General features: G+C 32.1%; 1 protein-coding gene across 1 annotated transcript in view; it reads right to left on the reverse strand.

Annotated features, from left to right (window-relative positions):
* Positions 1-1875: 1875 nt before the first annotated feature.
* The window catches only part of LOC145323760 (uncharacterized), a 65945-nt gene continuing 43381 nt past the window's right edge, over positions 1876-24439 (reverse strand). The window contains exons 2-17 of the mRNA XM_080166268.1: positions 14911-14988; positions 14236-14481; positions 13410-13514; positions 12697-12763; positions 12008-12081; positions 11355-11421; positions 10850-10967; positions 10224-10279; positions 9307-9325; positions 9021-9109; positions 8431-8447; positions 8119-8180; positions 7299-7407; positions 6677-6712; positions 6181-6311; positions 1876-3429 (exon numbers count right to left, since the gene is read on the reverse strand). Coding sequence (XP_080022394.1) covers positions 3330-3429; positions 6181-6311; positions 6677-6712; positions 7299-7407; positions 8119-8180; positions 8431-8447; positions 9021-9109; positions 9307-9325; positions 10224-10279; positions 10850-10967; positions 11355-11421; positions 12008-12081; positions 12697-12763; positions 13410-13514; positions 14236-14481; positions 14911-14988 — 1374 coding nt within the window. The 3' untranslated portion in view covers positions 1876-3329. The remainder of the gene's footprint in view (positions 3430-6180; positions 6312-6676; positions 6713-7298; positions 7408-8118; positions 8181-8430; positions 8448-9020; positions 9110-9306; positions 9326-10223; positions 10280-10849; positions 10968-11354; positions 11422-12007; positions 12082-12696; positions 12764-13409; positions 13515-14235; positions 14482-14910; positions 14989-24439) is intronic.

The following is a 24439-nucleotide window of genomic DNA, read 5'->3' on the forward strand; positions in this document are numbered from 1 at the left end:
TTTCTGCCCCCTGTTTAGAGTCCCCGGATGACTATTAGTGGCGCATCGCTTGGGTTAAAAAAATAGCAAAATGGATGAAAAATCAACTTGTTTCAAACGGACATATTGACCTGTTGATAATGATATATTAACTACGCGTTTTACTTCGATTTATACGGATTTCATTTACTAAGTATATTTGCAATTACTTTTATTTAATGAAATCTTCCAATTTTTATCATTTACAAAACAGCCTGCTATATTGCATCAAGATCTATATAGGAAATAAACGTCTATAAATGAGCTCGAGTCTTCCAATGGTAAAGTGTTTAAAACTCATAGTGCTCCAATAATCCTCATTAAACTCTCATTGACCAAAGCGATAAGACCTTTATCCTATTTGTTTATGGAATGAATTAAGTTTTTCACCTCATGTAGATATTTGAATTACGTTGAAGTATTTAATCCTTATTTCATAAATAAAAAATATACGTTCATAATAGAGTAAATCTAAGAAAACTGTATTTTAAAAGAATTCGATTGTGGCCACACTTCCTTTGTGTTAGAATATTAAAACTAAAATTTTAATCATATTAACCCTTTGGTGATGGTAATGTGAAAAAAAATTTAATTGAAAAAATCTTTTTAAAATCATTCAAATTAATAAATATTTACTTCTTTCTTTTAGATAGTAATGGCGGGGGAGGAAAATTGATTTATTGAGAAATAGATAAATAGATATGTATAACTTATAGAAAACTAGCCAATAGTGACATAGTTATATTGAGCCAACTCTAGTACAATAATGTGCTGCAACTCACCAAGTTAGATAATTAGTGGTGTGCACAGAGTTTTACCCTGAAATGAAGTTACCTAACCTAGGGTAATGAAATGCACTATGTCCCAATTTAGGTTCTGACACAAAAGTCAAAGCACCTTCATTTGCACTGTGTAATAGGTTTGGAAGCATAACTGGAAAACAATTTTCAATCGTTCAATTCAGATATGTACGTTAATGTGTATCATGTTTATCATTTTTAATTGGGTTTTAAATCCATAGTGTCAGAAATTAACTTTTAGAGATATAGTAATTGGATGTGTATCTTTCAAATTAGTAGGATGTATTTATGTCTATTTATAAATCTTCTCGTACTTTCTTTGATTTTTCAATTAAAAAAAAGTTTGAGAATAGTTATATACGCATGAAAGTGTTAAAGAATTGTTGCCCCTAGCCACAATATTTTGCTTAAATCAACCTCAATTTGGCTGGGAGTAAAAATTTTATCAAAATTTTTCCAGGTAGGGACACTTTAATACGCATCATATTATAGACAGGTTTCCATCTTTTATCAGAACAGTTTTCCTTGGAGACATTCAGGATTTAAACCATAATCCTGATGAAAATTGTTCTCCATTTTGGTAAAAACTGTCTGTAAGAAGGTTATTGTAGATGTGATTATTGTGTGCCATGGAGTGATTACAAATATCACAGTACAGTTTCTATCTATCAAATGATATTTCCTTACAAAAATTAATTTGTGAGAACCAGCCGAAATAATTTAATTTTATATAATTTTTTTGTCTGCTTGAAATTGTGTTACTTATCTTAATTGATTTTGTCTGCTTGGATTATAACAAATTCAGCGGCAAATGTGTGCTAGTCCCCCAAAATTCCCAAAATCTTGCTAAATCCTTCACAAACCCTTTAGGCAGGTCCCCAAGGTTTGAGACCCCTAATGATTAAATATTCGATCCTTTGTCCCCACCCTGATTGTTGCTTTGTTACAAAAAAGCAGAAAAAAATATTTTATTGTTTATTAATCTAGATAAGAAATAATCCTTTCACAGAAAATTATATAAGATATATAAGATAAATTACAATGTTTTACTATAGGATACATAATTTATAATACAATTACAATAGGTGATTTATACAGTATTTTGCATTTTTAAAATAGGATATATCTAATTTTTTATGTGATTCTTTTTGACTAGAATAAAGTAATAAATGCCAAAATCTATTTGGATAGTTTCTTTAAAAGAAATGAAAAATAAGCACGTCCCCCTCTTTTTTAGTTCTCTAAAAATAAATTTATTTAAAATAAATAAACTAAGATGAAACTAGCCATAGGTTGCAAAGCTCAAGAAATTATTGTAAAATCATCCTTACTTAAAATTAAAGCAAAGAATTGTTGAATTCTATTTAAGATGATTCATCAGATATCTAAAGGGGAGTATCCACGAACTAGAGCACGTGATTCTAAGTACCTTCCCGCATTGATCTTAAGTATTTTCTTTTAGAATATAATAGGTCACCATTAATCCTTATACTAAAGTAACAGGATGTTTGTGTGTCTGTGTGTTTGTTTGTACTGAAGGATCTTGCCAACCACTGAACCGATCGGGTTCTCTTTAACAGGGTAGCTTCTCATAGGTCCTGGGAAGGTTTATAACTATTTTCTTTGGGGGTGGGACACCCCCAACCCCCCTCAAAAAAATTTTTCGCCCCCTCCTCCAAAATTTTTTTAAAACTTTTTTTTTTTAAATCTAAATTTAGAAATTGGGTTACCAAATTACACTCTCCTCTCCTCAAGTGCCCCTAGCAGGCCTCTAGGGGCGTAACCGCTAGTCATTAATATATTGACGAGAAAATTTATGTTTCACCATGTTTTTTAGGTATTTTGAATTATTTTGAAAACTTATAGTAATGTGATATATGTGGTAAATCTTTTACTCAAAAACTTGACTTGTACAGACATATATTTTAACTACGACTTGGGTACAGTATAAATGACTTTCAATATATATTAGTTTATAATAAATATGATATACTTTTATGTACAAGAAATTAATAATAGTAACATATACTTTTATGAAGCTAATTTTTTAATAAAATGGATATTTGATGATACATATGCGAATAATCATGTTATATATGTTGTAAATTATTACATATTAGCGTTAATTTAAACATACATATGAGAAATAGTTAATGTACTTTTGACTTTTTTTAATTGACAACATGGACAATTAAAGACACCTCGAACTCAACAAAACGTTTGATATAATTTTGACTAAACATGCTGGACATTTTTTTACTTTTCTTCCACTTGAAGTGGTGAAATATAAATTTTCTCGTCAATATACTAATGATTAATAGTGACCTAATTTATTTTGAAAGAAAATACTTAGGATCAATGGTGGAAGGTACTTAAAATCACGTGCTCTAGTTCGTGGATAGTCCTCTTTATTATAAATTTGCTCCTTAAGACATTCTTAATGACAGAAAGACCCACACCATAGGTGTAAAATAGCTTGGCTTTAAATCATTTATTTGTTGGTGTAACTATTTAATAAGGAAGATAATTATCATGAACATGGCAGCTACAGGCAGATGGTAACTTGAAACTATCCACATGTAGCCCCTCTACTCTTGTATATGCTAACAACCTGAAATATTAATTTTAATAAATAAAAAAAAAATAATTGCATCTAACAAACTATGTTAGGTATCCTTTTATATAAAGCAGTAAGATTTTTTTTGTCTATAGCGAAGAATCTTGCTAACGGCTGAACTGATATGGTTCTCCGTTACAGTGAAGCTTCTCATAGGTTTAGGGAAGGTTAATAATTATTTTGTGTGAGGTTTCTTCAACCTCCAAAGAGAAATCGCACATAAAAAACCATAAGCTCACACAAATTTATTCGGATCTACAGCAGTTCACGGTAAAATATTGCTGATAACGAATATTGCCAAAAATCTATGAATTTTAAAGGCTGCTAGCTGCCAAACGGCTGAACGTACAGATCATACCCGCACACCATTATAAGCGGTATAAGAAGGCCTACAAATAATCTGGAATAGCCAAGATCCAATGATGCACAGGGAAAGCTTCACTAAAGAAAAAACGCGTAAAATAGGCCTTTTTCGCGCATTTCTCTGCACTGCAAGATAATTATGCATTATTGATTTATGGCTATTCCTAACATCTCTTAGGTAAAACACTCAAGGATTATTTAAAGAATAGTCAATCTTGAAAGCAAAACAAAATATTTTTGGAAATTTTAGAACAAAATCTATTTACACACGAACCTGTTTCAAAGTGAGCTTTAATCCTTTGTCCAAATACTAAAGAAGCTGTATCAACTTTTTTTTTTATAGCTAGCCGGTTCTTTTAGTAAGTAGTAGATGTAAAATTTTTCATAGAATTCAGATATGCAATCGTTTTTTTTGTAGACCTCTTATTTTTTAAGTAATTTAAGTTTAAAAAAAAAAATTAAGTCGATTTTAAGGTACTAAAATGCAACAAAAAAAAGAAAGAAAATGGCCATTATGTACAAAAATAGTAAGATCTTTAATTTGACACCTTACTTTTTCAATTCTGTCAGGTAATTATTGAAAAAATCGATTTTTTTAAACCCACGAGAATAAAAACTTTGAACTTAATTTTATCATTTCACAGGTAAAAAAATATGGGTTAATATATACCTTTAGAATCAGAAAAATATTACGAATCCATTGTAAGCAAAATTGAAATAAAAAGTTTACAATATAGTATATAAACTACAATAAAAGGAATTATATGAAAATATCATATTATATTATACAGGCAACGTCTTAATTCTTGAATTGTGTATAAAAATGGGAAGGGGGTAAAGAGGGGGTAAAAAAGGGAAGACGAAAGTGTTGCCTGAACAAAAAATATAATTGGCCATTTGTTTATTTTTTATTTTTATACTTTTTTTCAATTTTGCTTACAATGGATTCGTAATATTTTTCTGATTCTAAAGGTATATATTAACCCATATTTTTTTACCTGTGAAATGATAAAATTAAGTTCAAAGTTTTTATTCTCGTGGGTTTTAAAAAATCAATTTTTTTAATAATTACCTGACAAAATTCAAAAAGTAAGGTGTCAAATTAAAGATCTTACTATTTTTGTACATAATGGACATTTTCTTCCTTTTTTTTGTTGCGTTTTAGTACCTTAAAATCGACTTAATCTTTTTTTAAAAAACTTAAATTACTTAAAAAATAAGAGGTCTACAAAAAAAACCGATTGCATATCTGAATTCTATGAAAAATTTTACATCTACTACTTACTAAAAGAACCGGCTATAGCTATAAAAAAAAGTTGATACACCTTCTTTAAAAAATCTGTCTGAAAGTTTACAATAAGTCTATTCTGGCAACGAATGGAATGGTTTCAAACCCAAAGAAGATAAAGTATAGAATAGATTCCAGGTAGAAGATTCTGCCTGGCTAGCCTGAAGAAAAATTGGGACATTTGAAAGACCAAAACGGCTAAAAGGCTGTTAGTAAATCACATGATTTAAGTAATTATTCTGAAAAAATATTCAAAATAAATTCCTTTTGCATTAATTTACTAAAAGCCTTGTAGCCAAGCTTCGACCTTTCTCTTCCCTATTCACAATGGATTAAAATCGAATTTTATGTGCAAAGCCTTAAAAATTTTAATTAAAGTAAGCAACTTACTTTTCAAAAATGTACCAAAATTATTGGTATCAGCATTTATAAGATAGGTTTCGCTCCTATGCTGTTTTCAAACAGCTGATTATACATACTAGCAACTAGCATAAACTTGAGGTAGGGGAGGGGAGGGGGGGAGGGGTTGTACCCATTTAGCTGACCCTTAAAAATTATAAACGTGGTCAATCATACTTATCAAAACAAGGTGTACATTAAAAGTAACTTTTCATCTTTGTCTAATACGACCAAGCATTAAATGTTGGAACCACATTCACATGAGGTGTGTATCACAGCGATGGGTCTCATTCTATGACATCAAATTTTTTAAGGGTTAATGGTAGTACCTACTCTACTGTTAATGATAGCAATTTATTCAGAGATAAATCATACAAAACACATTGTGAAATTAAATTGCAAAGGGTTAAAACAAATATTTAACAGTATCTATTAGTCTTTGATACAAATTAAACTTTTTTAATTTTGTCCAACTAGTCATTGTGATTTGTATTTCAGCAATATTGTCTTTACTGCGCATGTCAAAGATTCCTTCAAATTTCCCAGAAATATTTAGGGTTTTCACTTCTATTCCTCCTTATTCTATGTTCAAACCCAATTCAACCATGTATACCCCACAGTAAATTATGCGAATAAAAGCGTTTTGATTAAGAGATGTCCCTCAAGAGTGTTTACCCATTGCCATAATAACTTACCTTACAAATTTATATTTCTGGAGGCAAGAGCTGTGGACAGCAGGATGGATATAACTGCAGGGTAGGTCCGGGTACAGGCACTGTTCCAACCTCTCTGTCTGGGTGTACTTAGCATACTCGGCCCCGTACCCCTAATTAGTAAAATTAAATTATTGGAAAGATGGTCGACGCACTAAAAATCTTGTATTTAAGCAATTTGGTGACTTTTTAAAAATAAGATGATCTTTCCATGAAGTAAATTTGAAGATAGAGGTTAGCAAAAAAGATAAAGTGAAATTTAACCTGAATATTTTTTTTTTTTGGGGGGGGGGGGGGTAAAACAACACATTTTGGTTGTGATATGTCAAAAAAATACCCGTTCTGTTAAATTTAGGGGTAAAAAATATGCAAATATTTTTTTGGGGGGGAGGGGAGGTGGGGTTATGAACTCTTTTTACCATCCCTCTTGAACGTACCAAGTTGTCAAAATTGTTAAATTTGCAAAATTAAAATTTACCTTCGCAATGTATTTCTCTGGTAGGTTGATAATAACCTACAACAGAATAAAAGCTTAATTAAAAGTAGGGTTTATTTGTGCATCTGTAACCCTTAAGACTACAGTCTCTATACTGTCCTACAGTATCTTATAACACACATTTTAAGATTCTTACAGTGTGGTTACTTTTCAGTTTAAAATTTCCAAAAAATAAAAATTTATCTGCTTTTCTGAACATTAATGTGTGCTGCAGATCTATGTATGTTATTATTTTTTAGTATTTGAACTACATTTAGAATAGTGACTAATTGGATACTAGCAGCCCATAAGCCTAGACTAGTGGCTTAGCCATTAGAGACCTCTAGGGGTGCTTGAGGATAGCTGAGGGGAGGTAGACCCTTCACCTCATAATTTAAAAAAGAGAAAAAAAATGGAGGAAATTTTTATCTAGAGGCTATTACTCTTTGGAAGGTGGAAGTAACCTTCCCTCCAAATAACTATAAACCCTAAATTGATCTTTTGGAAGTTTCATTGCAAAGGAGAACCCTATCGGTCCAAAGTTTAGCGGGATCCTTCATTATCTACTTAAAGACTAACAAATATCCTGTTACTTAAAGTATATTAAAAATTAAAGATTTTTTACCTTCCAAACTCCATAGGTGTTGACAGCCCGTTTAGGTCTGCCATAATATACATCTGAAGGACAGATATACCCGCCATGTTTGTAGTAATCAGGGGAGTATTGGTAGTGCCTAGAAATAAATAATTAATATACCAATCACATTAGTTTGTTAAACTTTTTTTAGAATAAGCTTTGCTTTAGTTTTTTAAGAGAGACTAGTAGGTTGCGGGTAAATTCCGTAAAGGTGTGAGTTTTTAGGCCTAAAAACAAGAGTAGAACTATATTGTTCACTAAATATGTGTATTCCTAATTGAAAAAAACTAAATAACAAAAAAAAATTTCAGTTAAAAAAATTGCTTATAAACTCGAAAAATTCATCGAATGCTTTACTAATGTCGAATTGACAATTACAAAAAAAAATTTGAAAGAGTTTAAAAAATTACAAATAATACCAATTATTTCAAAGATTAATTTTTTAAACATTATTTGATTGTCCATAGTAATCTATGTATTGTAATATGTTAAAAATAATTTTTTTGTCACTTTGACATTAGCAAAGCGAAAATTTCAGGGTTTTTTTTAACAATTTTCAGGTATTTTTAACTTAAGAAAATTTAGTGGGGCAAAATTGTTTTTGTGAAGAATCCACCAAAATCACATTAAAAATCTACAAAAATTAAACAAAATCATAGAAGGGTTATGAACATAAGATTTAATTTAATTTTTGTAGTTTTTTTATGTGATTTTGGAGGATTTTTCATGAAAACAATTTTGCCCCACTAAGCGATTAGTGGGGCAAATTTTTTTAAAGAATCCACCTCTGGTCTCTTTGTTACATTACCTCTTATCTTGATGTATATGTTCTCCAAAGTAGTGATAATAAGAATATTTCTCTTCTTCATACTGAAAAATACTACAGAATGACAATGTCCATAACATTGTGCCTTATTGTCTTAAGAATCATAATTCTAAAAATGAAAAGAAAAAGATAATTTTATCCAGTGGCATTCACATGATTTTGCCAGGAAAGTGCGCAAAGCAACCTCAAAATTTATAATCCCTTTGAACCAAAATCGAGGAGGGTGTAAATGGAGATGAATTTGTAAATCCCCCCCCCCCCCCTACATTTGCATTTTGTTAAATAAATTCTTACCTTCGACAGTCCATCAACTAAAAGTTATACATTATATCCTTGATTCACTTCATAAAAAGTTTTGAAAAAATTTCTGCCTACTTTTTTCTAATCTATCTTTTTACAAGTGGCCGATTGAACACTACTCAACGCCTCCTCCAAATCCACCCCCCCCCCCCTTTATTTGGAAAACAATGAAAATAAGGAGAAATCTTATTTTTATTCAATACCTTCGGGGGGCTCTGACTTTGTGGGGCCTATACTTGCAGTGCCCTAACCCAGTAATAAAAAAAAATTGTGCTATGTGAAATTTGGATGATTAAAAATATTTTTAAACTCAACAATAAGCATCTAATCTATATTTTTGCTTTTAATTTCATAATACAGAGAGATGGGGTTCTTATTGGATGTGGTTCAATGCTTAATAGGCACTTGGGTGAAAGCACCTAAAAATTATTCCTATAAAACTTAACTTTACTTTTTATTATATATTTCTTTTCAGGTTTCAGAAAAAAAAGTTACATTCAAAATATCAGCTACTCCTTAATATGATCTGTCTGTCTGTTTGTCTCTCTGTTTTGTCTGTCTGTCTGTTTATCAGGATATAATGCCTAGATTATCAGCTGATTGGTAGGCCACATCCGACAGAACTCGGCTAAGCAGAGGAAGATTTCTTTTCAGCTCATACTTTATGGTGTCCCTGCAAGTTTAATAATTATTTATCGCATCGTATTGTATGGATGATATATGATAGACAAGTAATAGGATGCCTGTCTGTGCTTTTTTGTGAAATATCTTGAAGATTTTGTCATATATTTGTTATCATTGCTTCCTTAAGTATGGACATAATTGTCCTAATTTAAAACTAAATTTGAATTGTTAAAATTAGATACTTACACTGGGTAGTAATCATCCTCTGTTAAATATAAATTTTCAATCAATCAATTAAGTAAAATTATAGAATTGGACCAACCAAAATTAGAATATTTAACCAGGCTTTTTTACCCCAAGAAATTATTAATTTGTGATCATAAATGTTAATATTTTATAAGAGTTTAGATGATTTTTCATAGGCTTTTTAATTGCTTTCAGTTTTAAGAATCAGAGGTTGGTTTTCTAAAGATTTTCTGTATGTTTGTTTGTGTTTTTCTAATAATAATATAATATATCCGAAATACAATGTCGTCATTGTTTATTTTTAAAGCGAAAATGCCGCAGTTACCGCATAATCATGACAAGAAAAACAAAGATTATTTATTTAAAATTTTGAACAACTTTGCTTTTATAAAGTCTGTCATAAAACCTCTCTATATATGATTTATTTAAGGCTGAATTTCCGTGACCTTAGCAAAGCAACTGATAAAAATAGCCATGAATCAACTCACTTCAGGAGTGTTTTTATGAAGAACTTTATAAAAGCAAACTTGTTCAAAATTTTAAATAAATAATCTTTGCTTTTCTTGTCATGGTTATGCGATAACTCCTAGTGGGTGAAAATTTAACTTGAAATTTTCAAATCTCATTTTCTCAAAAACGGCTGCATTTTAGATTTTATTGAAAAGTGAAATGAAGTTACCTAATCTAGGGTAATGAAATGCACTATGTCCCAATTTAGGTTCTGACACAAAGTCAAAGCACCTTCATGCACACTGTGTTGACATCCTTTTTTTTCATCTGTCAAAGTAGTAAAATTTATGTTTGTTTGCCTGCATGAAATTTTCTATTTGTGGCCATTTTTCATTAGATTTACATTTTTTATACTAAAGGCAATTATTTTTTTTAATGAAATAAAAAAGATTGATTGAAATTATTTCCTAGACAGAAGGTTGCATTGGCGTTGTAGTGTGGAATATAGGCACATTCAGGAGCACTGAAATTAAAAATATTATATAGTACCAGCAGCGGTTACGCCCCTAGAGGCAATTGGGTTGGATTGAAGTCGAACCCCCCATTTCAATTACAGTTTTTTAAAGAAAAAGTTTTAGGAGGTTTATAATTTTCTAGGGGTGATTTCTCTTGGGATGGTGTTGGTACCCTCCCCCAAATATCTATCAACCACACCAAGACAATCATAACCTGTTACTTTATTATAAGGATTAAAATCATGTGATACATCATTTTTTCTTATGTCATAAGATTTAGCAGTCGAATTCAAAGATGCACTGGAATGTGTTCTTTTAATAAAGTAAAAGGATGTCTGTCTGTTTGATCTTACTAACCGTTGAACCGATCATGTTCTCCTTAACAGGTTAGATTCTCCTAGAGAGGTTTAGAACAATTTTGGAGAGGGGTACAACCACCCTCCCGAGAGAAATCAACCCTAGAAATACACTAACTCCCCGCCCCCCCCCCCACCAAAAAAAATGTTTTTTTTTTTAATTTTTAAAAACTAGAATTGATAATGGGGGGGGGGGGCGGGGTTGCTATTTATTGAACTGACCTGTAGTCATGCTCTGCATATTTCTTGAGATGATGGTGGATGTGAATCTTTTGCTCCACATGAACAGGGGGAGCATGGACTGTTGTATGCTCAATATGGTCCAGGTGGCTGGCTGTTCCTGCAAAATTCAGGTATACATACCCAACAAGAATAGTCATTTCTTGCTACGTATAATAAACAGCTTTCCGCAGATATAAAATGTATTGTACAGGTATAAAATTAAAACAGGTTTTGTTAGACCCGAGATGCCGAAGGTATGGATGAGAACCGGTTCTAATCCACCGGATATTAATTAATCAGTACCGCTTCGATATCCGGTGGATAAGGACCGGTTGTGAGCCATACTGAAAATTGATGTATAGCATCATATTGTAGTTAGTTTTCTAATTTTTTTGAATTTTCCAGATATATCTGGTTTTGAAGAGATTGAGTTAGAACTCTAAAATTGAATTAATAGCCCATTGTCCCCTCCCTTACTCCCTGGAAGAGCCTCCTTGATACTAACCATGATGATGTATTTCTGGATATGAGGGTGGAGTGGGCAAATGGTGGGGAGCAGCATACTCAACTGTCTGTCAAAGTCAAAACAAATGTAAATCCCCGCAGGGTTCAAGTTATTTAGAATTTTATTATATTTTTTTAAATAAGATTCGATCCGTCCGGAAATTTAGCTCTTGTCATTAATTTAGTCATTTTAGAATTGTGCTACCGATTTCAAACTAGACATGGTGATTCCTATTACAGTTAGGTACGATTTAGAAATATATGTAATTAATTACGATTTAGAAATCATAGCAACTATATAATCGTTACCAGAATGTCCGTGCGTCCATTTAGATTTATGATGGTTTTTAACCTTCTTGAAAACAAATTGTTAAGACTTTTACATTCTTTTTACATATTCTGCTTGTTCAGTTGTGACAATCTACAAGTTTTAATGTTTGTTTGTCCGACCGTCTCAGAGCTTCGTCTTATGGATGTTGTCATCCTTGGGTACCCTATACTTATCACAAAGCACTATCAATAAATTTGAGTTTATAGATTTGTTGATAGAAATTCAAATCCTTAGAAATATTTTTTTAACCTAAAGCAGCCTTTTAAGTTAAAAAAAATTAATCCTTGGTCCAGAAAGTTTTATTAAAGCAATTTTATTTGTGCCTTTGGTTGTGGGTGTACTAGGTGCTTGGGGGACACATAGTCATGCAGCTTTGGTGGAGGGGGAGGTACATAGTCTGAATTTTAGAATTCAATGTAGAACAAGAATCGGGTATAGTCCCTTTCATGACAATGCATCTTAAGGGGCGTTTTGTTGTATTTTCACTGCAGCTTTTGATTGGTTATTTTAGGTTAGGTTATGTTATGTTAGGTGATTGCCCAGCAGGGTTAGAGCCCCCCGCAAGGGCTAGAAATAGGAGAAAATCTGCTCTGAAAATACAACGAAACGCCCCTTAAGAAGCGTTGTCACGGAAGGAACTATACCCCAAGAATCCATAATAGCAACATAATAAGAAGTTTTGTCAAGTTTTATAATTCAAATTATTAAATTTGGGTTGGGTTGGGGGGGGGGGGGGGGAGTGAAAACGCACTCCCGACCCAGAAATATAAAATTTACCGGATTCTCTAGCTTCTCATAGATCCTGCTTTGTACGTTAGGCATTGAAATATTTTTGCTGGCAATTTTGATAGCCTTAAACCCTACCTGACTTATTTATAAAAAAAAACCTAAAACCACCTCAGGATCTATAAGAAGCTTCACTGTTAAGGAGAACCATATCGGTTCAGTGGTTAAAAAAAAGCTTACTACTTTATATTAAAGGAGGATATAAAAGTGTTGTACATTGAATTTCCTTTGTGTGGATGATGGGGTGGAGGTGGTGGGGGCAGATACTCCTCTGAATGATGATGAATATGAACCTTAGAGGAGTTGCCCAGTTGAAGAGTGTTGAACCTACCCCAATGGATATAGAATACGTAAATATATTGACAAGGGATAATTAGTAGTCATTTAGGCTGTTAATATAGACCTCATTAATTGGTTAGTTTGTTCTCCCAGTATGAAGGGAGGGGATGGGGTAAATGGGGTTGAATGTGGGTATTACTCAATCAGTTAAGTAATTTTTAAAATCTTAAGCTACAGACAAAAGCTTACTACTTTATTTATGTAATAGGATATATCAATGCTTAACCATTCAATAAAAAACGCAAGAGTAAAAAGTCATTTTGAAGTGGGCAATTTTTATAGATGTAGAGCTGTTTTTTGAATGAACTGACAAAAAGTGGTCGGTTTAGTTTAAATGTAATGGGGCTTATTTCCAGGGATCTAAAGGGATATATTTCAATGATGACACACAAGATTACCCCTTCAGTAGATTAAAATTAGTTTTTTATACACTCAGCTTAATGTTCCAACCAATCAAAATTACTAGAGTCTCCAAAGTTGTTAGACCAACTAATAAGAAAACGTCATTATAAAACTTTGGGGACTAGTGTAATAAACAGACCATTGTCCTCTCTATCTCTGGCTTAATTTTCACTCTTCAACTGGGATAGTGGGCCTGACCTCTGCTGAATGTGCTGCAGGAGGAGGAGGAAGATAGTCATCCTCAATATGATGAGGAACATGGTGAGGTGGTGGGGGTGCATGGTAATCCTCTGCATAGGGAATCTTCAACAAATCAAATGTAATTTTCTACCATTTTCAACCAGTTCTAGGATTGTAGTAGTCATACCAAAGCAAGGACGTCCAAGCTTTTTGATTTGGGAGGGAGGGGGTAAAAAATCAAAAAATATTTCGAGGGGGGGATCAACCCTTTATACCCCACCCCCTTGGACGTTTCTGTAGGCACCCCCAAATTCATTTTGGGGATTAGGTTAAAAATTTAAGATTTATTTGGAGGGGGTGGGGTAATCACCGCTTTACTGATTTTTTACTGAATAAAAATCAGATATAACATAAAATATACATGAAAACTCAACATTTGTTACTTACTTAAGCTTTCATCTTCAAAATTTTGCTTTATTATGTTGACCAGGGTGAGAGTTGACTGTTATTGTTTTTGTTTTGGTGATAAAAAGTTTTGAAGAAGCAATGTTTAGTGCCTAATAAAAATGACGTAATACAATACAAATGACCAATGATAGGCCAGTATACATTGTAATTGACCAATGGTCAAATGTGCAATATTGTAAGATGGCCTATCATTGGGCATTTGTATTATATGACGTAATTTTAAACTATATTATATATTATGGCTTTAAAAGCTGCTTTATGGTAAAAGTTTTAAGTAATCAAATCTTTATGGCAAATTTTTATAGGACCTATTTACTTATTAGATTTTAAAACGGAATGATAGCAAAAATGTGAAAATATTGACTGTTCTTGTTACCAAATTTCTGCTGTAGTACAGTCTTTCATTTGATTCCTTAGGTGGCCCGTAAACCGGTTTGGGGGAGGGGTGATAATCAGGTGGTGGGGGAGGACCATAGTCTGGCTTGGGCTTGTACACGGGGGGTGGGGAGTAAACTGGTTCTGGGTGGGGAGGAGGGTGGTAGACTGGTTTGTGTGAGGGTCCGTAGGGCGGGGGAGGAGCCGCCGTTGTGTGGATGTGAGTGTCAAGCTTTATTGAAGGGGCCTGCCAGCAAATTGTAAATGTTTATTTTTAATGTGATCAAATAAAAGGGAATGTGATTCTGACAAACAATTCTAAGTGAAAATATTCCCTCAAACTCCTTCCCTTTTTTCTCCCTTTCTTACCTACTTCCCTTTCAGTTACATAAAAAACAAGTTTTACTCCAACTTTACTCCAACAAAATATTTAATTTTCGGCAATTGCAAATGGCAATAATTGGCTGAATAGCAGCCCCTCAGTATGATGCAAGAAAATTACTTTAAACAGATGTATTTAAGGACAACTAGAATTACAGATAGGCAGATAACAAACTATTGCTTTTTTTGTTACTAAAAACTGTCGTTTTAATGACTTATCTACTTAAAGAATAAATATCTTTTAAGGAGAAGTAATTAAGATTTTGATATTTAATATGGATTTAAAGATACTTACAGCATAGTCATAAGGATCATATATTTCATTGTATGCATGCTTCTTTACGCGGGAAGCATCTTCTCTTTCACAACACACCTAAAAAATAGATTGTTAGATATAATCTTTAAAAAGATGCAGTTTTCTATCTCTCATAGTAGCCTAGTAAATTTAAAGTTTTGCGTCCCCTTTTTTAATATCGAAGGACTGACAGACTAAAATGCTTAAGGATGGAAAGCAGCCATATAAGTTACATTGTCCAAATAGAAACGCAATGAACCCTGTGCTTTATCAAAGGACTAACAGTCAAAAAGAGTTATAAGGTTGTTGCTCATGATATATTTACACAAAGCTTTCTATATCGCATAGCAGCCAAGTAAATTTATTGTCATGTTCAGAAACGTCATGCACCTTGTGCTCTATTAAAGGACTAACAAACCAAAAGAATTATAGGATTGTTGCCTATTGGTACAGGGGCAATAGTTCCAAATCACACAAAAAATTCAGCATTCTACCTCTCACAGCACCCAAGTAAGTTACATTGTCCCAATTGAAATGCAATGAACCATGTGCTTTATCAAAGGACTAACAGACAAAAAGAATAAAAAGGTGGTTGCACATGTAACGGACAGACATAAAACAGTATCCTTATAATAAAGTAACAGGATGTCTGTCTGTTTGTCTGTACCGAAGGATCTCGCTAACTGTTGAACCAATTGGGTTCTCCTTAACAGGGTAGCTTATCATAGGTCCCGGGAAGGTTTCTAACTATTTTTTTACGAAGAGACTTGAACGCAACTTAGATAGGTATCGAAGAGACTTTAACGCAACATTGATAGGTAACGAATTATGTTTTATAAAAACCAAACATTTAAAGGGCCACTAGAGGCCTCTAGGGGCGTATCCGCTGGTAAGTTATATAGTAGCTTCGCTATTTCAAAAAATATAAGGTATAAGGAATAGGAACCCTGGACATAAATTAGGTCCCGGACTAGTTTCAAAAGGGATAGTGCAATTTTTCCTTCCTAAATAAATTGATTAATTGGCGGCCAGCTCTTATTGGCTATCGTTGATACTTTTCAATATTAACTACTGCACTGGTTTTTTAGGCCAGGTGTTGAAATAGGTCTGAAAAAATATTTTCCTACGATTCCCATCCCTTATCCCTGCTTAAGCTGAATTAAATGTTGTGAACTATCCAATCAATAATCTTAATCTACAGAAGTATTATTTTTATTTTGGTTTATCATTATTTGGGATGTAAATAAATTTATCGTCAATTGTCTTATCCCTTGTTAAGTTGTTATCCCTGGTATTTGCATAAATATTTATAATTTATCTTCTATCCCCCACCATATGTCTCATTACCATCCATTTATATGTCAAAAATTAGAGATATTAATATAGATTGCTCAATACTGTGTTTAGCCTTGTGTAGAAAAATAACAGAATGTCAGTCTGTTTGTCTGTAATGAATGGTTCTGGCTAACCGTTTACAAAGAAGCTTCTTATTGGTCCAGAGAAGGTTAATAACTGTTTTAGGGTAGCGTAGTACCTCTATATAAAAACTTATTTTACTCTTGCATTTAAAACTAAAATCCTGATCCAAAAATGTTAAAAGCTAAACCATGTTTGAAACAAACCCACCCCTATCCCCCCCCCCCCCAAAAAAAAAAGATAGATGATTAATATATTTCTGAATCATTAAAAGTTCTCAGTAATAGAGATATTCATCTCAAATTTTGTATGTAAAATAAAAATGGTTGTTCTCTAGATAATAGGTCTTATGCTTTTTTACATATATAGTTTGTTCTATATTTTGATTGTTGTCATTTCCCCATCGAGTCATTTCATTAGTAGCGCAGCAACTCTATAATTGTGATTATATCTAAACTTCCATCTGTCTATCTTATTAAATAACATTTTTCTTTTTGAATATGTCATTTGCATTAGTACTTCACAATTGACATATAAAAATATTCACGCAACCTTTCAAGTTTTGACAGCTGGTTATCCAGATGGAGTGACATTAATAGAGTGTTTCTTAAGAAAAATTCGCCGTAGAGAAGAATCATATAACTGTACAGCAGTAACCGAGATCCTATGCTACAAAAAGACAGACTGACATCCCATTACTATTATATCCGGACTATTGAAATTTGTCCTGCATTTATGATAATAACAAGTATGACAACATTCATAAAAGCGAAGCTCTGAAACGGTAGGTCAAACAAACATTAACACTTGTAGAATTTCAGAACTGCAGTGATTATTCAGAATATAAATGTATCGAAACCAAATTGTACGTAAATTTGTTGAAAAACTGCTTAAATGTAGTTTAAAAAGTTGCTACGCTTTCTAAATCGTACCTAACTACAACAGGAATCACCAAATTTGAAACCTATAGGACTGTTTTAACATGCCTAAATTAACGAAAAAAGCTATCCGTTCCAGACGGACGGACGGAAGTACCCTAATTATAGAAAAGCTTCGCTTTTAATAAGACACAAAATACATAAAAATGATTTTAAATAAACCAAACCGCAGCAGGTATTTTCGGAAAGGTAAATTACTTAAAATGAAAAAAAATATTTTTTCCCAAAAATATTAAATCATTTTTTTATGATAAAATTTAAGAAAACAAGGATGACAACATGAAGGCATCCATTTTAGGTTAGCTAGGTTCAGCATATGTTAGGAAAGCCCCATAGGGAAAGAAACCTGTAGAAAAGAGCCCTGCAGAGTAGGGGCAACCGTCAGCGGCTAAAAATTGGTATCTTTTCAATTTCACAATATTCTTTGAATATCTAAAGGGATAAGACAATTGCCGATAAAAAATTTTGCTTTCTGTAGATTAAAAGCAGTGGTTGAAACTTTTGGACACCAACTTAATGAACCAAAAAAATGGAAAATTTAGTCAAAGTCTTCTAAGGTTTTGAGCCAACAAATAATAAAATGTCAAATAAAACTTTGGGGACGTGTATCGTGTGTAATTAACAGCCCAATCTCCCTCCATGGGCTAATGTACAAAACTTTAAAAAAAAGTTTTAAAAGAAATTTTGTGACCAATATAATTTTCAACTTTTGCCTGGTTATTAGGGGCAACACTAACATGTGGTGAAAGTCGGTTCCCCTGATTTATCTTTGTGATATCATATTTTAAGCTCAAATGTGTGTAATTTCAGGTGTGATATCGACCATAGAAAACCATGGAAATTTTAATGAAGTATGTATTTGAAATCACTTTATTTTGACTGAATAACTTAGAGGGCTTAGGCAAAAAGTGTATGGTGGTTTTAGGGTTTTTAATAACTCTGGAAATTACATTGAATAGAGCGTGTTTGAAGTTGGTATATCCCAAAATAAAACTTACTTTTTTGTACTACACTAGAGCTACTAACCTATGATGGAGGATATCTGTAACAATATTTTAAAAAGTTCTATCCGTCCGTCCGTAGCGGTTAGCTCTTTTCGTTAATTTAGGCATGTTGGAATTGTTAGAAATAATTCCTATAAAAGTTAGGTACAATATAGAAAGCGTAGGAACTCTATAATCGTTACCAGAATGTCCGTACGTATTTGAATCATGTTGATTTTTTTGACAAAAATCTTTTTGTGATATAATTATCCTATACATTTATTTTTTTTGGAATTCTTGTTCCTGTGACAACAAAGTACAATATTGGAAGCTAAGCATCTCTGTAATCAAGTCCTAAAATGTAAGTATGTCCTTTAAACTGTATCCTGTATTTAACAGTTTTGCAAATGGGAAAAAGAAATAACAGAAAAAATATTGCTTTTTAATTAATGTTATCAACCTAGATCAGTAAAGTTAGTTTGTTATAACTCTGGCCACAGTATGTGTCAATTCCAGTTGCCCTAAAGCTCCTTCTAAACCTAGAGAGATAGTTACACCAATAGACCACTGTGAATTGAGTCACAAAAAAGTATGTCTAAGGTTTTTGAAATATATTAGATTTTAACCCCCCCCCCCCCTCCACCCGCACACTTATTGACATAAAAGACAATTGCAATCACGAATTGCTCCCAATTCAGATCTATTTGTGTATGTAACTTTATATTATCTATTTCAATTTACAGTGATCTATTCGTGTATGCAACTTTATATTATCTATTCTAATTCACAGTGATCTATTCGAGCATGTAACTTTATATTGTCTATTCTAATTCACAGTGATCTATTTGTGTATGTAACTTTATATAGTCTATTCTAATTCACAGTGATCTATTTGTGTATGTAACTTTATATTGTCTATTTCAATTTACAGTGATCTATTCGTGTATGCAACTTTATATCATCTATTCTAATTCACAGTGATCTATTTGAGTATGTAACTTTATATTGTCTATCTAATTCACAGTGATCTATTCGTGTATGTAACTTTATATTGTTTATCTAATTCACTGTGATCTATTCCTGTATGTAACTTTATATTGTCTATTTTAATTCACAGTGATCTATTCGTGTATGTAACTTTATATAGTCTATCTAATTCACAGTGATCTATTCATGTATGTAACTTTATATTGTCTATTCTAATTCACAGTGACCTATTTGTGTATGTAACATTATATTGTCTATTCTAATTTACAGTAATCTATTTGTGTACGTGACTGCATATTATCTATTCTAATTTACTGTGATGTAACTTTATATTGTCTATTCTAATTTGCGGCTTTTTGTGAATAATTTTGCCACTGTCTATCTAATTCACAGTGATCTATTCATGTATGTAACTTTATATTATCTATTCTAATTTACAGTGATCTATTCGTGTATGTAACTTTATATTATCTATTCTAATTTACAGTAATCTATTTGTGTACGTGACTGCATATTATCTATTCTAATTTACTGTGATCTATTCGTGTATATAACTTTATATTATCTATTTCTAATTCACAGTGATCTATTCGTGTATGTAACTTTATATTGTTTATTCTAATTTGCGGCTTTTTGTGAATAATTTTGCCACTGTCAGTATATCATTTAAGCTGGAATTATTTGTTGTAGCAAATCTGCTCTACAATTGTATTACATGTTTTAATGTCTTTCGGACACACGGCCTTACAGAACAAAATAGTTTTAATTTAAGTTTTAAGGCAAAAAAGAATCCCATATCAAGATTTTTTTGAGGGGGCGGGGCTGAAGTATGCTCCCCTTATTTTTTTGTACAATTTTTGCTCAAGGGATGGATTTCTCATAGCCTAGAACCTTCCTTAGATCAATGTGAAGCCACACTGAAAATTGTGGAACGACCGGCCTAGCTGTCTGCTGTATACTTGATCTTAGCAGATGAACTGATAGATATAAAACATCCTGTTACTTTAATTTCTTGGTTAGGTTGGAAAACATAGATTTATTTTGTAAATTATCGCTTTGTATTATAGACAGTTATCCGAAGATAGTAAATTAAAAAGTCTAGATCAATTTCAATTTTAGTCTAAATAGAATTATTTTGGGGAAGGGGTGTAATTTCTTTTGAGCCGATTTCTCTTGGGCGGGTGGAGGTACCCCATACCAATAGATAGTTTAAACCTTCCCTTTACCTATAAAAAGCTTCACTGTAAATTAGAATCAAATCAACTACAAATTTTACGCTATATTTGTTAACGTTTGTATGTCCGACTGTCATCCTTGTTAAAAGCAAAGATTTTCTTTAATTAGGCTCCTTGTTCAGGAATAATAAAAGTGTCAAATTTATTCAAAATTTGCCCTGATGATTCCTGGGGCAGTTAGGTACGATATAGAAAACACAGTAACTCTATAATCGTTATCAGAAAGTCGATACAGTCCAATTTAAAACAACAAATTTCACAATTATATATTTATTCTATTAATCTGTTTTTTGTTGCATAATGATTCCTAGGACAACATGATACAAAGCTTTAAGCGAAGCATTTCAATAATCAAGATCAAATAATTTAACTATGTCCTTAATCAGTATCTAATACAACTATCTTGCAACAAATTTTGTTTTTACTTAAAGATGTGTCCTAACTTTTTTGATATATCATTAAAACAACTAGCCGGTGCTTTCAGTGATTAGTAGATGTAAAATGATCCATAGAATTTAGATATGCAATCGGTTTTTTTTTGCAGACCTCTTATTTTTTAAGTAATTTAAGTTTCTTTTAAATATAAGTTGGTTTTAAGGTAATAAAACGCAACAAAGAAAGAAGACAATTGCCATTATAAACAAAAATAGTAAGAACATTAATTTGACACCTTATTTTTTTAATTCTGTCGGGTAATCTTTAACCTCGGTTTAATCAAAACTTTGAATTTAAATATATCTTAACACAGGCATAAAAAATATGTGTTCATATATACCTTTATAATCAGAAAAATATTACGAAACCATTCTAAGCAGAATTGAAAAAGTTTAATATAACTATAATAAAAAATATATGTTTATTTTAAGAATTTTAACTCGCCAAGTTAGGACAACTTCTTTAGATTCATATTCTGATTAGTAAGTTCTGACATATGATTTTACAAGTGTTAATATTCGTTTGTCCTATGGTCTACTTTTAGAGCTTTGCTTTTAAGGATGTTGTCATCCTTGTTCAGAATGAGAACAATGCACAATCAAACACTGAGCTAAATAATTTTCAATGACAAAAATATCATTAAGAAGAAATTTAATATCATTAGAAATCCATAGAAACAAGAATGACAACATCCTTAAAAGCAAAGCTTAACATATTCATTAGAATATTACAGGGAGGGAGGGGGCATTGGACAGTAAATTACACTGGTACTTAAAGATTGAATCCTCTTTTTCTTCGGGTACTTTTTCTAATGGTTGGTTACAAATTAGCATTATCCAAAGTTTTCACCTAATGAATATAATCTACAGAAATTGTGGTTTTGTTTATCATCATTGGACGTACATCAATTTAAGAACATACTTACATATTTAGGATTATAGAGATGCTTCGCTTATAACTTTGTACCTTGTTGTAATAGAGATCAGTATTCCAAAAATCAGATGACTTTCTTTTAACGAAAAGAGCTAACTGTTACGGATGAACGGACCGACCTTAAAAAAAAAAAGACGATTCTAGATACCTTTAATAGCCATTTTATATATCTTAAAGGACGGACAACTATCATTATTGTATTCCATCAACGTGTTGATGGTTGAAATTCAATGGTCATGATAAAACTGAATTTATTTTTGTAATATTGATTTAATGACATAAATTATGACTTTCCAGTATGGCTCCGAAACCGTTTAATATCCGCTGAATTAAAACCGGCTAGAGCCACACTAAAAAATCTTGTATTACAAAAAACTTAAACAAACTTTAAGGATCAATTTACATTTTATTGAAACGGGGGCCTTCGGCCATCTTGGACCCGCAAAAAATTGTGTCAATTTATTAATTTTCTATATTAATATTGAAGGAAAACTGTCTACAATGCGATGCGATAAATCCTAATATATTAAGTAGTAAGCTTTTTCTTGTCTGTTGCGAAGGATCTCGCTAAACGCTGAACCGATATAGATTTCCTTTGCAGTAAAGCTTCTTTTAGGTCAAAGGAAGGTTTATAACTATTTTTCCAATATCCAATCTCCACTGAGAAAACGCCCATAGAAAAAAAAGTCTAAGGGGCGAAATTTCTAGTACTTATTATGGCATTAGATAAAAGTGGCAAAGATTGACATGAACTCAACATGTTGACATTCTAATCACATAATACCTACATAATTATGTTCCTTTTATTATGAAACCTAATATTGAGTTGAAATCAGTAGCGTGAATAGGGTTTTGCCACCCCCTTGTAATTTATGACAACCTCCTTAAATCAAAAAGTTATGGGGGGGGGGGTCCTATCATCTAAGGGTCCACCCCTCCCCCCTCCCAATTAATTTTAGGGGAGTCGGACTATTATTTTAACTTGCCTCTCCTCCCTTGGGAATGTAACCACCCCCCCTCTTCTGCACCCCGCTTCTTGAAATGATACAGAATTCTAATCTAAATTTAAATGCGGAAGTGATGAGAATGATATATAATATTATGTATAAAAAACATGATTTAAACATTAATAGCATACATAAATAATACATCTTATTATAGGAGCGTAGTTGCACTATAATTAGGGTTCTTTTATAATTTGTTCAGGGAACAAAGGGATAAGACAACGGCAAATAAATAAATGTATATTCTTATAGATTTTAATCAATGGTTGAAACGTTAGGACAGTAAACTTAATTAACCAACCAATCAAAATTAGATAAATGCCCCAAAGTTGCCAAGCCAAAGAATAAGAAACTTTGGGAACTAGTGTTATAAACAGCCCAATGTTCCCTTCCTCCCTGAATTTATTAATATATTAAGAACCCAAGGACGTCCAATTTTTTTAGGGGGGGGGGGGTTGATTGAACCTTATCACCCCCCAATAAAATTAATTTTTATCGTTAAGGAGGGGGTAAATCTAATAATTTTTTAATATGAGGGTATAATCCTTCTAAGAACCTATGTGTTTTTACTTTACAAATAAAAGTTCAGTTTGTTTTATAATCGCTTCTAATATACATGATTTTCCTTGCTTGATGAATTATAGGATTAGATTCTATTTTTGTTGTTGTAAATATAATTGATATAAAAAACTTTATACATTGTTTTATTCAATAAAGTAGCTAAATTAGTTTAATATTATTATATCTTTCTAATGGATGTTCCAATAGGTCTTAAATACTCAAATTTTGTATTGGCCCAGAAGAGGTCCTAGGCTATTTTGTAAGGACTATATCAACTCTCCCATACTAACCTCTATAACTCACGTTGTCCTATTGCCTTTTTGTATTTTATTTTATGAGAATTGTTGTAAAAGCTCATGCGACCAATATTTCAAACTTTTAAGCTCAGCAACTTAAGGATGTTGTCATCCTTGTTTACAATCAACTATTTTTCATCTGTTATATCATTTATAAGTAGTACAACTACTCCATAATGCATATTAGGACTGTGCGTCCGTCCTTCACTGCGTCCGAATTAGCATTTTATCTAAGCTACAAGATATAGATTGCTGTAAAGGATATACAATGCTGTCGCCAAATCCCAAAAAATCAATCCCAGGAATTTACATCATATTTTCTACTAGGGACTTTTCCCTGCGTAACATATTTTTTCTACCTTTTGGCAAAATTTAAGCAATTTTCCAACGATTTTGTTCAGACTTACAAATTAATGTTCTTCTAATAAAGTTCTGACACAAGAGCTATTGTTCGTTTGTCCTTACTTCTGATTGTAGGGCTTCTCTTTTATGAATGTTGTCATCCTTGTTTCATTCAATGATTTAATGATCTTATAATAAGTCTTCTGTTTTATGTAACTCTTAACTGTTAAAGAAAAATATAATGATTTCAAAGTTGATGGATACACAAGCATATAATTAGTATCTCATATCTATAATACAAAGTAGAACGATGTCTGTCTGTCTGTCTGTCCGTCTGTCCGTCTGTCTGTCCGTCTGAAGCTTAAGATCTCAGTAACCACTAAACCGATTGGGCTCTAC

The sequence above is a fragment of the Acartia tonsa genome, chromosome 7 (genome assembly GCF_053477335.1).
Source record: "Acartia tonsa isolate MP-2025a chromosome 7, ASM5347733v1, whole genome shotgun sequence".
Classification (NCBI taxonomy): domain Eukaryota; kingdom Metazoa; phylum Arthropoda; class Copepoda; order Calanoida; family Acartiidae; genus Acartia; species Acartia tonsa.